We start from the raw sequence: 13179 nt of genomic DNA, 5'->3' as shown, positions 1-13179 counted from the left end.
CGTGGGGGAGGGGAATTTTTTGGCGTCACGTCATTTGACAGACGACCTCAGCTGGTTTGGAGGAGGTACTACAGCATGGACATTTCAAAACAGAGTAGGATGATTTTTTTTTACACAAATACTTTTACAATGAGTAATTTTAACCATTGAATTGGAATTGCATGATCCCCTCAAGAATGTACTGTACTTCTTGTGGGGCTACAGGTTGGAGAGGGAGAGAGAGGGAAGGGGAGAGAGGGAGAGAGGGAGAGAGAAGGGGGAGAGGGAAGGTTAGAGAGGGAGAGGGAAGGGGGGAGAGGGAGAGGGAGAGGGAGAGGGAGAGGGAGAGGTAAGGGGAGAGAGGGAGAGGGAAGGGGAGAGAGGGAGAGGGAAGGGGAGAGAGGACACAGACAATCTCAAATGTCCAGTCAGCTGTAATTTGGGGTGTAGACGTTCTCAATTTGGACAGGAGTCCAGCCGTTTCCTGACTCTGGGTGTCTCCCTGCTCAGAATTCAAGGAAAACCGTACAAAGGGACATGTTTATAGTTCAGTAGGTCTGGGGTGCATTGTTTGGGATACAATGCCTGGTCTGGCTGGAGCCATCTGACCAGCCAACCCCACAGATCAAACAACAGGCCAGGGACCAGGGTGGGCTGCCCACTGTTGGCCGCAGGCCAGTCTACAGGGACATGTCTGGGCACGTGCACTGTAATCACTGTCTCGTTTGGGCTACAGACACACAGACTGGGTCTGGGTCATTGAGTGGGGATGATGATGTTAGGAGAGGTATTAAGTGTGTCCTCAACAAAAACTGCCTCTAATACAAGTTAGTCATACAGTGTGAGATTTCTGAAAAACCTATGGATGAAGGTCATTGCTGTAACTTTGTGTATTTCAAAGATGGATGTCAACATTCTCTAACATTCCCATCTCAGTTACATGGTTTAATACATCCAAAGCATTACACAAAAATAGAGCACCAACTTTGTTGTTGAGTCCTATCAACAAAAACATGTGTCACATGCTCCCTCTAGTTCGAATGCCTTGTATACTGTGCTTAACTTTACATACCACATGTTTGAACTTTTACACATTAGTTTGAGTGATCATGACACTGACAATACATCTTACTACTAAAACATGACATGATTAAACTGTAAATTACAAAATAATATACAACTACACATTCTTTCTACTGTGTACAAAATTTCAAGATCCTGGTAGTGTCCTCAGTTTCGTTCACTGTATTCAGGTTAGTTCTATTTCCCCAGCTAGTTATTCTGAGCCTTCTGAGGGACATTACAGTAAATCTAATCTAGTATGTCTGAATTATTATGGACTGCCCAGGGCAGAAAGTGGGTGGAAGGTTTTAAAGAGGGAAATTGTGTGAGATAAGCATTATTTTGTATTATTGTTTCAGTGGCAGATTGGGTCTATTTGTCGACCTCTCTGATACCAGTGTTACAAGGCCAACATGTCCAAGGCTCGAGTCCAGAATCAGACTAATTGACTTCAGGAAAATATTAGAGACTTGAGAAGAGAGGGATACCTGTGTGCTTTTACAGTTTCCTTTTGAATGTGTTTATTCAGAGTTCAGAGTAACCTGTAAAACACTTTTTATATATAGAATGAAATAGAATAGAATATTGGTATTTTATAGTAAATTAGCGGAATGCAGTAACTTTTATTTAATGTGGTCAAATTCTCTGACTGGATTTACACAGTTTGCATTTGACCCTGCTCAAAATTCAGCTTGGAGAAAAGGTCTGTGTAGAGGTAGTTTTACTTATCAACATTCTTTGGCAAATGCGTAAGGCTGAAACACCATGGTGCAACTCACAGCATTAGAAACAAGTACTAGATCAAGACCCATTGTATAATTCAGAGACTGATGATTGACTCTATTCATTTAGATTTAGCCATTTCAACCTCCCCATACCTCTTCTACACAACAAAGAATGGAGTGATTCACTTGACCTACCAAAGGACATGCACTTAGACAACCACTGTGATGCCAGTTATTCAATGAAGAATTGAGTTTTCCACCACGTTCACTAGTCTTGTGACATTGTGCTTTGTTGCAGTGTAACATAACACTATCTAAGAACTGTGAGGAATACCTTAATTTGTCCTCAAATGTCACTATTGTATTTTTGTTGGAGGTGTAGTGATTTGTAAAGGCAAGTAGGATGGATACTAATTACACAAATAGGTTTCCCTTTTGTAGGAACAATAACATACATTGCTTATTGATTATTTTAAGTTCCACTATGATTTATTATCACAATCCATAGAGTCCTCTGATAAAAGAACATGGAGCTTTCATTGTGTGTAAAATATGTGGTGTTTGCTCATGCAACAGTAATTGTGTTCATATCGATTGGCTGTTGGTCATACTAAATAACTCTGTGTAAATAATCTGGGCTTCAGTGGGGTGATATTTTGATGTAATCTGGCCCCGGTTTGCAAATGACAATTCCAGTTGCACAATGCACGCCACTGGAGTGTTTTCACTCACTGTGGGCGGTACACACTACGACAGCAAGTATGCTCAGTGTCCCGGGCTATTATGATCACAACAATGAAATTAAACATTATGTTTTTCTGGAAGCCACTTTAGATGCTATTTGTGATTATGATTAGACTCAATGCATACCCTCATCTACAGTCTTGGAGAACAGACACAAAGCTCGGAACAGATTATTTTGTGTTGTGGTCCATATGATAAACTTTCACTTTCAAGTCTTGACAATTGGCCAAGAAACTTGTCTTTGAGCAAAACAAACATAACCATTGTGTATTTTTCCCTTACCAATACCCATAGCTCATCTGACATTATGAGTTCACACTCCTCTAACCACCGTCTATCTAAGATAAACAGGCCACATGTGTGGGTTTGGACTTTGCACATAAGCTATGTACCGGTGGCTATTCATAGGAGCTAAGTGCATGTCCTAAGCTTACTCCATCATTATATAATAAGGAATTTAAATCATATTTGGTCCTTTGCAGGCTAAATACAAAGTGATCAGGGCCAATTGAGGATCATATGGGACAAATAATATTAGTATCATATTTGTTCTTAGCTATAAAAAAAAAGGTACATTATTACAGTTTGAATTGCAATTTAATGTTTGAATTGTAATGCATAAACAGGCACAGTTATCCATATATTTAATTTCAACGCTCATTGTCTCCCCCCCCCCCATGCCTCCAATGTTGACCAATGAAACATCTACTGTGGACATCTACTGTGGTTGCTGAAAATGGACATTGACCACAAAACAAGACAGCTGATATGGATTCTTGTAAGACAGTTGTATGAAAATAAGAAAGGGTACAATAACAGTAGCATTTTTTTATATATTCTAAATATAATATTTCCCAGAATATACAATTTCATTAAGTGCTATTTTCATTCTCACATGCATTTAGCCTATCAACTGATAAACACCACTTGTGAAACCCGTTATGTGTGGTATGCTGGTGGTGTGTCTAAGCCTTAGGAACCATGACTAACTTCTAAAGGTGATCATAGCCCATACCACAATGTAAACGCATACAATCTCTGTACGCAGAGAGGAGCATAGGTTTGTGGCTGCAGGAGACACAAGTTTTAGGATAGTCTGGCTGGCTGTTCAGACAGATCCCTGATGACTACACTACTTACTCTATTAATCCATTGTCTGTAAAAAAAATTAAAATACATCACAACAAAATGTAATATTACCTACATAACCAAGTTGTCAATGATACAACAGTCAACGGGGGAATAAAAAAAAACTGTCAAATGAATCAATTTGCAGGTACCCAGTCCCCCTGGCTGAAATTAAATTAATTTAGTTTTTCCAATTTGGAATAGACCTCCTTCTCCACCAATTGGCAAGAAGAGTGACGTGTAAATTCGTCTGTGGGAAATATACCCCCTTGCGTCTTCAGAGGGAAGCAAAACTTCACAAACTCTCCGCAGACAAGGCAACGTGAACGTCGAGGAAATCAAGAGGCAACGTGAACGTCGTGGAAATCAAGAGGCTGAGTTTGTTTAAAAAAAAAACACACACATGCAACCTGATTTCACGCTGTTGAACTTGAAGCATGTGTTTCCAGAATACAAGAGAGGAGTACCAGTGACAATTTGTGGACGACATTTTACAGTTATCGTGGTGCCATGGGAAAAAGCATGAAGACGTAACCAAGGTAACAATACTATCTGATTGAGACGTTACATTCTCAGAACCGTAGTAGTATATTCTGGCAATAGTTTAATATAATATTAAAGGGGCAATCTGCGTTTCAAACAATAATAATCCACCTATCCCGCCACTGTTTTGGTAAATAGCTGAGGAATGGGGCTGGAGAAATCAAATTCATAGACAGAGTTATGGATGAAATGGTCTGACCATTTGAGACTATACAGTGTTTGTTTACAGTTACATTGTTTACAAAAAATGTGGTCGACAAGCTTATATTTGAGGTTATGATAGGATACGGCAGTTGAACTAAGCTCATGAGGCATTTATGAGTTATTTTCAATAATCGATGGGTAGAGATCGTTCATTTAATTAAAAAAAAGAAAGTTTTTTTACAAATAATGAGTTTGATTAAACATAATTCTCAGCATATCAATAGCATAGTTATAATTGTAAATAATTTGATCACAGCAACTAGATATCACACATGAGGAAAAGACAATAACGCTTAGAATTAAAATACAAGCCAGACAACCTATCAGTCGCATTTGCTTTGACAGCTCGAAAACCCCGCCTATCTGACGTCATCCCCCTTTTTACCAAAGATTTTTATAAGCAAACCAAGATAGACCACGGCCTATCGTTTCCAACAGGAACAAATGAGTCATAGTAGGCAGAACAAGCAAGGAGGTGGGCAGAGCCAAGCACGAGCTAGCGAGATCCTATTTGCCTGTTCTAACATCTGCATATTGCCGTTAGGGAACGCCTACTGTGTGAAGTGCGTGAATGGAATAACTCAACTCGCATTTGCGCTCCTTATAAACAACGCGATTTAAAAAAAACTTTGACAAAGGGCAAAGTCTACAAAACTTAGTCTACAAAACAGATTTTAGTTTTGGGAACAGAAAAATGTATTGGGATCAAATGTTAATCGATAAGAACTTTTGCAGAATTTCGACCAAGATCCATTTCTTTCCATCTTCTCCCACTGCTGGCCACTGGGCTTCCTCTCACTACCAAATATGGTAGTGAGTGGAAACGCCAAGCGAACGCTTCACATTTATACCTCCAGTGAAATATCTGTCTCATTGTTCTATCTGTGTTCTTTCTCGCTCTCGACTTCGGCAGTTTTGTTCGCTGCGTAGCTACGAAAGGGTTCGATTTAGCTTCAAATTTCGATCTGCACCTCGGCTTTGATGGCATTTTTTCTTTCCTATAGTGCCCCCGCCACTCTTTGAAAATTCCACCTAAAAGGAAAAAACGATCCACCCCAAATATTGGGTCTTATTCTCGCGTAAGTACCTACTAGCTAGCTAGCTTGCTAGGTAAGTGGTTAACGTTAACTGTTTAAGGAGGGAAAGTAGCTGGAGTTAGCCGCAGCTAGCTACGTTAGCTAGTTAGGCAATGAACGAACTAGCTAACGACTGACTGTCATTATTGTCGTCATTCATCAAAGTTATTTAGCTAGCTATTTTAGTTTACTAGAAATTATCATAACTAGCTAGCCAACTGTGCTAGCTAGATAATTAACATTAGCTACGATTACTTTAACGTTATCACTGTTTCTAGCACTCGGGAGTCTTATTTACAGCCATTTATCACACAGGGTTAGCTAATGTTCGCCTGCTGAGTTGGCATGTAATGTAAGTTAGCTGGCTAGCTAGCAATGGACGGTTTGTTTTGAAATTTCAGTGTTGTTATTTTGGAAACACAACAGTGGTACAATCAATAGCTATTTAGTTGAGGTTGGAATTTAGTTCACATTTAACATATTCGACAACATAAGGTACAACGTGGCACTTGCATTCATTCAAAATTGAGAGATAATGATTTGAGATGACAACCATAACCCGAAGAGAATTTCACACCTGTTATAGCTATGAAAACCACCAGTCCCTAACAATCAATTAACCTATGTCTTCCTTTTCCATTCAATATTTAATTTGATCTCATCGAATCCTCAGAGCCAGCTTTGCCTCTCTTTCCTCTTGACTCAATTGTCAATTGTATCTTGTCTTCTGTGCAGGTGTACAATTACTACCCAGAGGGCTTAGGGGCGGCTCTCCGCCGAGAGCCGTTCGACTTCAACGCCGAGCCACCTTGGGATCCTAGCTGATAGCGGGGGAGCTCCATCTCCTAACTCGTCCATGTGAGTAGACATCAGGTCGCGCAGGAGAAGTAATGATCTCGGTTCAGTTTAGCCTCTTAGATCATAATAAATATAAAATACTATGGACAGGTTGTCCATGTCCTTGTGGTGACTGTTGTAATAACAATAGCATAGTGTTGGGCTACTTTTATCTGATGCTCTCTGTCCCCGTTTTTACTGGTGACTGGTTAGATCCAGTAACAGAGAGGAGGAGCCACTCAGCTATGAGTCATAGTTGTAACACAATGTTTCCCGTCTTCACCTGTAACCTAAATATTATGATTTCTTTGTGTATGTCATGTTGTAAGCCTACTGTTAGATTTGTGATATGCTTTTATTTCCTCCCAGGTCTTTGCCCCAGTGAAGTTGGTGGTCTGTAGAGTTAAGCATTTTTCAAAGTTGCACAAACGTTTTTGTCCATCAACCAAAAAGAGACCATAATTTGTGACCTTTGATCTTTTGTGCTAATTGTAGTGGGTTGCTGTCAGTGTTTTCAGACTGCTGAGATGTTGTTTTAGTCATGCCACGGCTGTCCTGTTTCTTAGAGCTGTTCCAGCTTGCTATCATGAAGCTGTCTCTGTGTTTTTGAACTGCCAATACGAGGCTCCCAGCCACAGAACAGAGACAGGTATACACAGCACCCTTATGATCACAATAGTCCAACCTGGCTGTGCGACACTGCACCCCTCTGATCACAGACAGTGTTCTGGTCCAGTCCAGCCGTCAGACATTGCAGTCTGAGGCCAACCAACCAGACATTGTGTCACTGCACACACACAGTGCACATCTGGGCCAGACCCAGGCCCACAATGCTCTACAGACTGACGTGTTATGTAACATTATTGAATGCAGAGATCTGACATCCCATGCCGCTGGTAGTGTACGCAGATAATGCCATCAAAAGAAACCTTTATGGGTCACTGCCAGTGGGATTAATCCTAATTCTCGGGAGTAATTGATGGTAAGGTAAACAAACTCCATGCCCCAGAGATCTTGTTTTCACAGTGGCTGTCCAGACACCCAGGGCTTCCCATACACAGCCCCATAACATGATTTCCACCGAGACCTCTGATTGGCTGCCCTCACAAATATCTTGGTTCACAGCCGGAAAACATCCTAAAGGGTTAACTGGTCAAACTAAGTGTAACATTTAGAGAAAAGTAGAACAACTGCTTTTGCCTTTTTCTGTCAAATAATTACCTATTTCTTTCCCCCCATTTTTGTAATGATTAGATGGATCTAATTTTCCCCATCCACTTCAATAGTTAGGGCTATATTTCACGCTGCCTCTCTTCCTGTGTTTTCCAGTTTGCTGCATACTATCTAAGGGCTCAGAGAGCGACCACTTCACCCAGGGGCTCAGAGAGCGACCACTTCACCCAGGGGCTCAGAGAGCGACCACTTCACCCAGGGGCTCAGAGAGCGACCACTTCACCCAGGGGCTCAGAGAGCGACCACTTCACCCAGGGGCTCAGAGAGCGACCACTTCACCCAGGGGCTCAGAGAGCGACCACTTCACCCAGGGGCTCAGAGAGCGACCACTTCACCCAGGGGCTCAGAGAAAGACCACTTCACCCAGGGGCTCAGAGAAAGACCACTTCACCCAGGCATAATTCTTTATGACTGGCAGATTAGCGGACAACAGTTGAGATGAAGGGACTAGCTGACGAACCAAACTACTCCGTCGCCCTGCTGGAGGGAGCCACGGCCCTCAGCGACGTGGTTGAGAATCATATTTATGAACAAACATTGGTAAGTACTGTATAGAGACATTCTCTGTACATTAAAATACCTGCTACTTTATAGCGTATCGAAGTTGTGCCCATGGAAATGAGATTAGTTGATTGCCTAATCCATAAATAGATTGATAAATTCTAGCAATCAGCACATAAATAAATTGATTGAGGATGTGACAAATACAATGTTGCTTTGTAAAACTGTGTGCCAGTCTCTTCTCACTTGGTTGAAGTGACCGGTTAATGAGTCATTGCGCCCGGTGACCACGCTCTATATGCTTTCAATTCACACCAGTGGAAAAATGAGGTTGCGGATCGCTCTTATGTAATTGTATGGTGTTGGATGACAGTAAGAATAATCAGTCATTGTGTACTTGACAGATACAGGTGAATGACATCATAGCATGCCAAACAGCCAGTAAACCTGTCGTGTCATGTTTTTCCTCCCTCAGGCTGAGAAGAATGCGTTCTTCGTGGCAGACTTGGGGGTCCTTATGAGGCAACATGTTCGCTGGCGAACCCACATGCCCCAGATGCGTCCCTTCTACGCTGTCCAAGCCAACAGCAGCCTGGCTGTCATTGAGATCCTAGCTGCTCTCGGCACTGGCTTCATCTGCACCAGCAAGGTGCCTGCAGCGCTCTCTCCCACTACTACTGTTATAACACTGTAATAGCATAACAAACAACCTGTCCAGATCAAATTGCATTTTAGTGTAGATTAATTCACGGCTACTTTTCCACAGTTTTAGGATGTGTTTTTCAGTTAAATACATTTTATAGATTCATGGCTTACATAAGTTGCAGCTTCTCACAGCTCTGTTTAGGATTGTTTTGTTGGGCAAATTACTGCTTTATAACTGCTTCATAATTCGACTGGCCTCTACTCACAGAAAATAGGAAGGAGTGCCATCTAGTGGAGAAATGTCTCGCCACAGATCATGGCTCCTTCACTACTTAGAGCTGTAATATCAACGTTGTTGGTTTTGTGTCTTTTCAGTATGAGTTGGAGCTTGTGCAGGGCTATGGCGTTCCCTCTGAAGACATTATCTACAGCGGTGTGTGTAAGCAGCTCTCCCAGATCAAGTACGCAGCTAAGAACGGCATCGACTTCCTGGTGTGTGACAACGAGGTCGAGCTACGCAAGATCGCTCGCTGCCATCCCCGTGCCAAGTAGGTGTCCATGTAACTGTTATTAAACCGTTATTTTAAAAGTCTATATTTCATACTCTCTACAATACATCTACAATGGCTATAGATATGAAATCCCTAAAAAAGATAATCTCCCTCGTCTCTGCTCAGACTGCTGCTGGAGGTGGCCACAGAGGCTTCCAGCCAGGGTGAGGAGATGGGCATGACGTTTGGCTCCAAGCTGAAGGACTGTAGGCACCTGCTGGAGAGCGCCAAGGAACTGGGCCTGCAGGTGGTGGGGGTCAGGTGAGTCCTTCTGCAACGCCACCCTTCCTCTCCAGTCAAGAGTTCATTATTATATTCTAGGTTTTTCTCTTTTGTCTTTTAATTATGTGCTAATAATTTAAACTGTATGTGTGCAGCAGAATTGTGTGCCTGTTTGTCCAATACTATTTTCACCCTGAGGAGAAAATAGTTTACTGTATCATTGGGGATTGACCATTGGGCAATTCAGCAGTATTTTTTTGTTTGCCTGAATAATATAGTCACTTGCCCGAAAATGTGAAAATAGTTGTTTACACTCAAATTGCCGTAACTTGTCGGTCACTTAACAATAGGGAGGAAGTAGAAAAATGTGTTTTACGGGCCTGCTACATTGGACATATAACTTCCGCAGAGTGTGAGACACTCGTATTAATTTCAACAGAACCCTGGGTGTAAGCGTTCTGCTCCCCAAGAGGTTTGAGCTGCTTGAGCTGAACTACGTTCTGGTTCTATTGTCCAGATTTCAACGTGCAGCTCACAGCCGAGATCAATAGGACATAGTGGCTAGCGCTCTGCTCGCTGACCACACGTTAAGCTTCCAGTTAAGCAGGCTACTGAAATTCAGTTTAAAAAATAAATAATTGGCTGCCTAATGAAGCTGCCCGGCTGCCATAAATTGGCCGTCTTTCACTTAAACAATGGAGATGAACCAGACAGATAAGTTTTAAATTAAGTTATTAAATGTTTTATTACTTTGGGTGACCTCAGAGCAGGCTCAACTTGCCCGGCTGCTCAGTTTATGTTCCTCAGTCAATCCCTGATTATCTGGTATTCTCATGACGTCATCATTATCCCCATGATGCAGGTTCCACATTCCCAGTTCCTGTGACGACCCTCAGGCCTACAGCCATGCAGTGTCTGACGCTCGCTGTGTCTTTGACATGGGGGTGAGTTAGCTAGTGCTTACGTTATGGGACTTTGAGTGTGCATAATATGTGAAGGAGACAGCCCGAAATATGAACCACCCTCCTATTATATTTTGTTTTGAAGTTTACAAGTATTTTTCTTTAATGTTGTTTTCAGGAGGATATTGGCTTCAGTATGACAATCCTGGATATTGGAGGTGGATTCAACGGCTCAGAGACTCAGCTGAAACAGGTCATTATTGTAGAATAGTTAGCTCGTTACATAATACTGATTTAGATGGATTACTTCAGCTGAATTAATACGTGACTCAGTCAGTCAATTGTCACAAACCACTTCACCCTCTTTCTGACGTCAGGCCTGTACTAGTAATGTATTTTTAAGAAAAGCCTTCACACAGCTTTTCTGTTTGAATTTGAACAAACACACTATTGAATGCCTGTTAGGCAGGTGCTGACTGTTTTTTTCCCCTCTGGTAACAGATTAACAGTGCAGTCAGGCCGTTGTTGGACCTGTACTTCCCTGCGTTGTCTGGCGTCTCCATCATGGCAGAGCCTGGCAGTTACTACGTGTCCTCCTCCTTCACCCTGGCTGTCAACATCATCGCTAAGGAAGTAGGCGCCCGGGATCTTCATGGCAATCACGGTCAGTGGCAGTACCTTCTCAATACCTAGCATATGAAGTCAAATGCACTTCCATGGTGTGGTGGGCTGGTCAAAATCAGTGCTATAGTAAACGTGGTTCAGCAGACCTAGATGCTCCAGTAGACCAGCACATACCTTTTCTACTATTTTTGTCTCATGACTCTTGACTGCCATACCTCTTTACAGATGAACTGTCTCCCAACGATGAGCCAGAGTTCCTGTACTACATGAATGATGGGGTGTACGGCTCGTTCACTAGCAAGCTAGCAGACAATGTGATTCCAGCCCCGGCTCTGCCCAAGGTGAGTTTTGGCTTCAGGGCTTAGTAAACTAAATCTAAATAAACAAAATGACTAATGAAATGCATGAAATGGCAATGATTCTGCATTTTCATGACTTTGCATCACTACAAAAAGTTCAGTTCAATTCAATTTCCTGTCTCAAGCACCCTGGAGTGAATATTAGGCTACATCCCAAATGGAAACCCTATTTACGCATAACCATGGCCCATAAGTCTCTCTAAATGACTCTCTCTGTGTCCCTGGATGTTCCAGAGCGGTGTGTCCGAGGAACCAGTGTTTGCCAGCAGTCTATGGGGTCCGTCGGGTGATGAGCTGGACCAGGTGGTTGATCAGTGTCTGCTGCCAGAGCTCAGTGTGGGAGACTGGCTGATCTTCAACAGCGCTGGGGCCTATTGTCTGGGCCCTCCGTCTACTTTCACAGATTCACCCAGACCCCCCGTCTACTACACCATCTCTACTGGAGACTGGTAAGAGACAGATGAATGTCAGGGTCAGACTGGCACTGTCACTGTTTGAAATGGGGAGCTGTTGAGGATTTGATTTGATTTATTGTTTGAGGTGAGTTTCTCCCATTTAATGTATGTAAAGTGCTTTCACCATCTGGAAAAGTGTTATTAAATTACATCAGTTCATTTATTTGGGACCTACTGATTTTTATTTTAACAGTTGTGTGCTGCCATTGACTTAGTTTTTTCTATATTGTTTTGGTAGTCTTTGAAGTGAAGATGAGTTATTTTCAATAAGTTTTGTTTTTTGTTGTTGACAGGTTTGAGATGCAGGACGCTGGTATCACCCAGGACATCAGCATGAAGAACTTTTCTCTGGTCCCCTACTTCCTCCACTCCGGCCAATCAGATGAAGCCCTGTCGGTCCCAGCTTAGGCTAGCTGAGCCAATCTCATGTCTCTGCTGTGCTGACCTCATCTGGTCAACATTCCAATGGGAGGAAAGACTGAATGGTGCTTGCTGGCTAAAAGCTTTTTATTATTCATTTCATAAGGAATTGAGCTTTTTTGGGGGGGGGGGGGGGTCAAGCCCTATACAGTATGTTGTTGGTTCTCTCAAGGAATAGCATAGATGTTCCTTCCTTTTCCACATGCAATAAAATGGATGAGTCTGTAGGGATGGAACTCCCACCTGTGTGGGTTTCCTATGTGGTTACAGTTTACATACAGTAAATGGAATTTAAAAGTTAATATTTGAAACATGTATTATATTGCCTATATGTCTCCCATTGCCAGTCTTGTAAATTCAATTGTCTACCTACTCAAAGTGGAGCAGTTGCTTATTTTAACAAAACCTGATGTTTTAAAGCCATTTTTGGATGCTTCGCTAAAACATATTTATGTTTATTTATGTATTATTTTAATTTTTTTTGTGCTATGAATATCTGATCCCCTGGCACTTATGATCAGTCAGTATTTAGAAGGCGGCATACAGTAGCCAATGATGCATCCCAAATGGCACCCTATTCCCTATTTAGTGCACTACTTTTAAACAGGGCCCATAGTGCACTACTTTTAAACAGGGCCCATAGTGCACTACTTTTGACCAGATCCCTATCTAGGGAATAGTGTCATTTGGGATGCATATAACAGTACAGTTCCTCAGATGAAGGGGAACTCTATTTGATTCAAGCAATATGACTACAGAATATCATTCATCAAACATCTCGTTGATAGGGAGCTTGTGCTCACACTCTAAATATAGACCGTCTTGAGACTATTATCATAATGCAACATTGATGTTTCATTTGTTTTTTAAATCCCTCTTACAAGTCTCTGTGGAAAGAATTGTCCAATGTCTGTGAATTGGTCTCCAGTTTTGCCTAAAGTAAATTAATATAAAAGCTCTGAATCATAA

General features: G+C 42.0%; 1 protein-coding gene across 2 annotated transcripts; it reads left to right on the top strand.

The window, feature by feature from the left end:
* The first annotated feature begins 3938 nt into the window (after window positions 1–3938).
* On the top strand, window positions 3939–13179 carry LOC129837337 (antizyme inhibitor 1-like). 2 transcript variants are annotated; one of them, XM_055903422.1, is made up of 12 exons: window positions 3939–4177; window positions 6197–6319; window positions 7628–8071; window positions 8508–8681; window positions 9053–9225; window positions 9355–9489; window positions 10313–10394; window positions 10531–10605; window positions 10854–11016; window positions 11202–11317; window positions 11570–11784; window positions 12084–13179. In XM_055903422.1, the coding sequence occupies exons 3-12, from the start codon at window positions 7970–7972 to the stop codon at window positions 12196–12198; spliced, it is 1350 nt and encodes a 449-aa protein (XP_055759397.1). In that variant the 5' UTR covers window positions 3939–4177; window positions 6197–6319; window positions 7628–7969; the 3' UTR covers window positions 12199–13179. The 2 variants fall into 2 exon arrangements, with proteins under 2 accessions (XP_055759397.1, XP_055759396.1); XM_055903421.1 differs by lacking the exon at window positions 3939–4177 and adding an exon at window positions 5247–5464.

The sequence above is a fragment of the Salvelinus fontinalis genome, chromosome 38 (genome assembly GCF_029448725.1).
Source record: "Salvelinus fontinalis isolate EN_2023a chromosome 38, ASM2944872v1, whole genome shotgun sequence".
NCBI classification, from domain to species: domain Eukaryota; kingdom Metazoa; phylum Chordata; class Actinopteri; order Salmoniformes; family Salmonidae; genus Salvelinus; species Salvelinus fontinalis.
Note: the sequence above shows the minus strand (reverse complement) of the source record. Positions and strands in the feature narration are given on the sequence as shown.

What these genes read in the sequence shown, in the direction of transcription:
- LOC129837337 (XM_055903422.1), top strand. Translation starts at nt 7,970, where the DNA reads ATGAAGGGACTAGCTGACGAACCAAACTACTCCGTCGCCCTGCTGGAG. An exon ending in GCTTCATCTGCACCAGCAAG is followed by an intron (nt 8,682 to 9,052) that starts GTGCCTGCAGCG and finishes GTGTCTTTTCAG; the next exon opens with TATGAGTTGGAGCTTGTGCA. An exon ending in GCTGTGTCTTTGACATGGGG is followed by an intron (nt 10,395 to 10,530) that starts GTGAGTTAGCTA and finishes TGTTGTTTTCAG; the next exon opens with GAGGATATTGGCTTCAGTAT.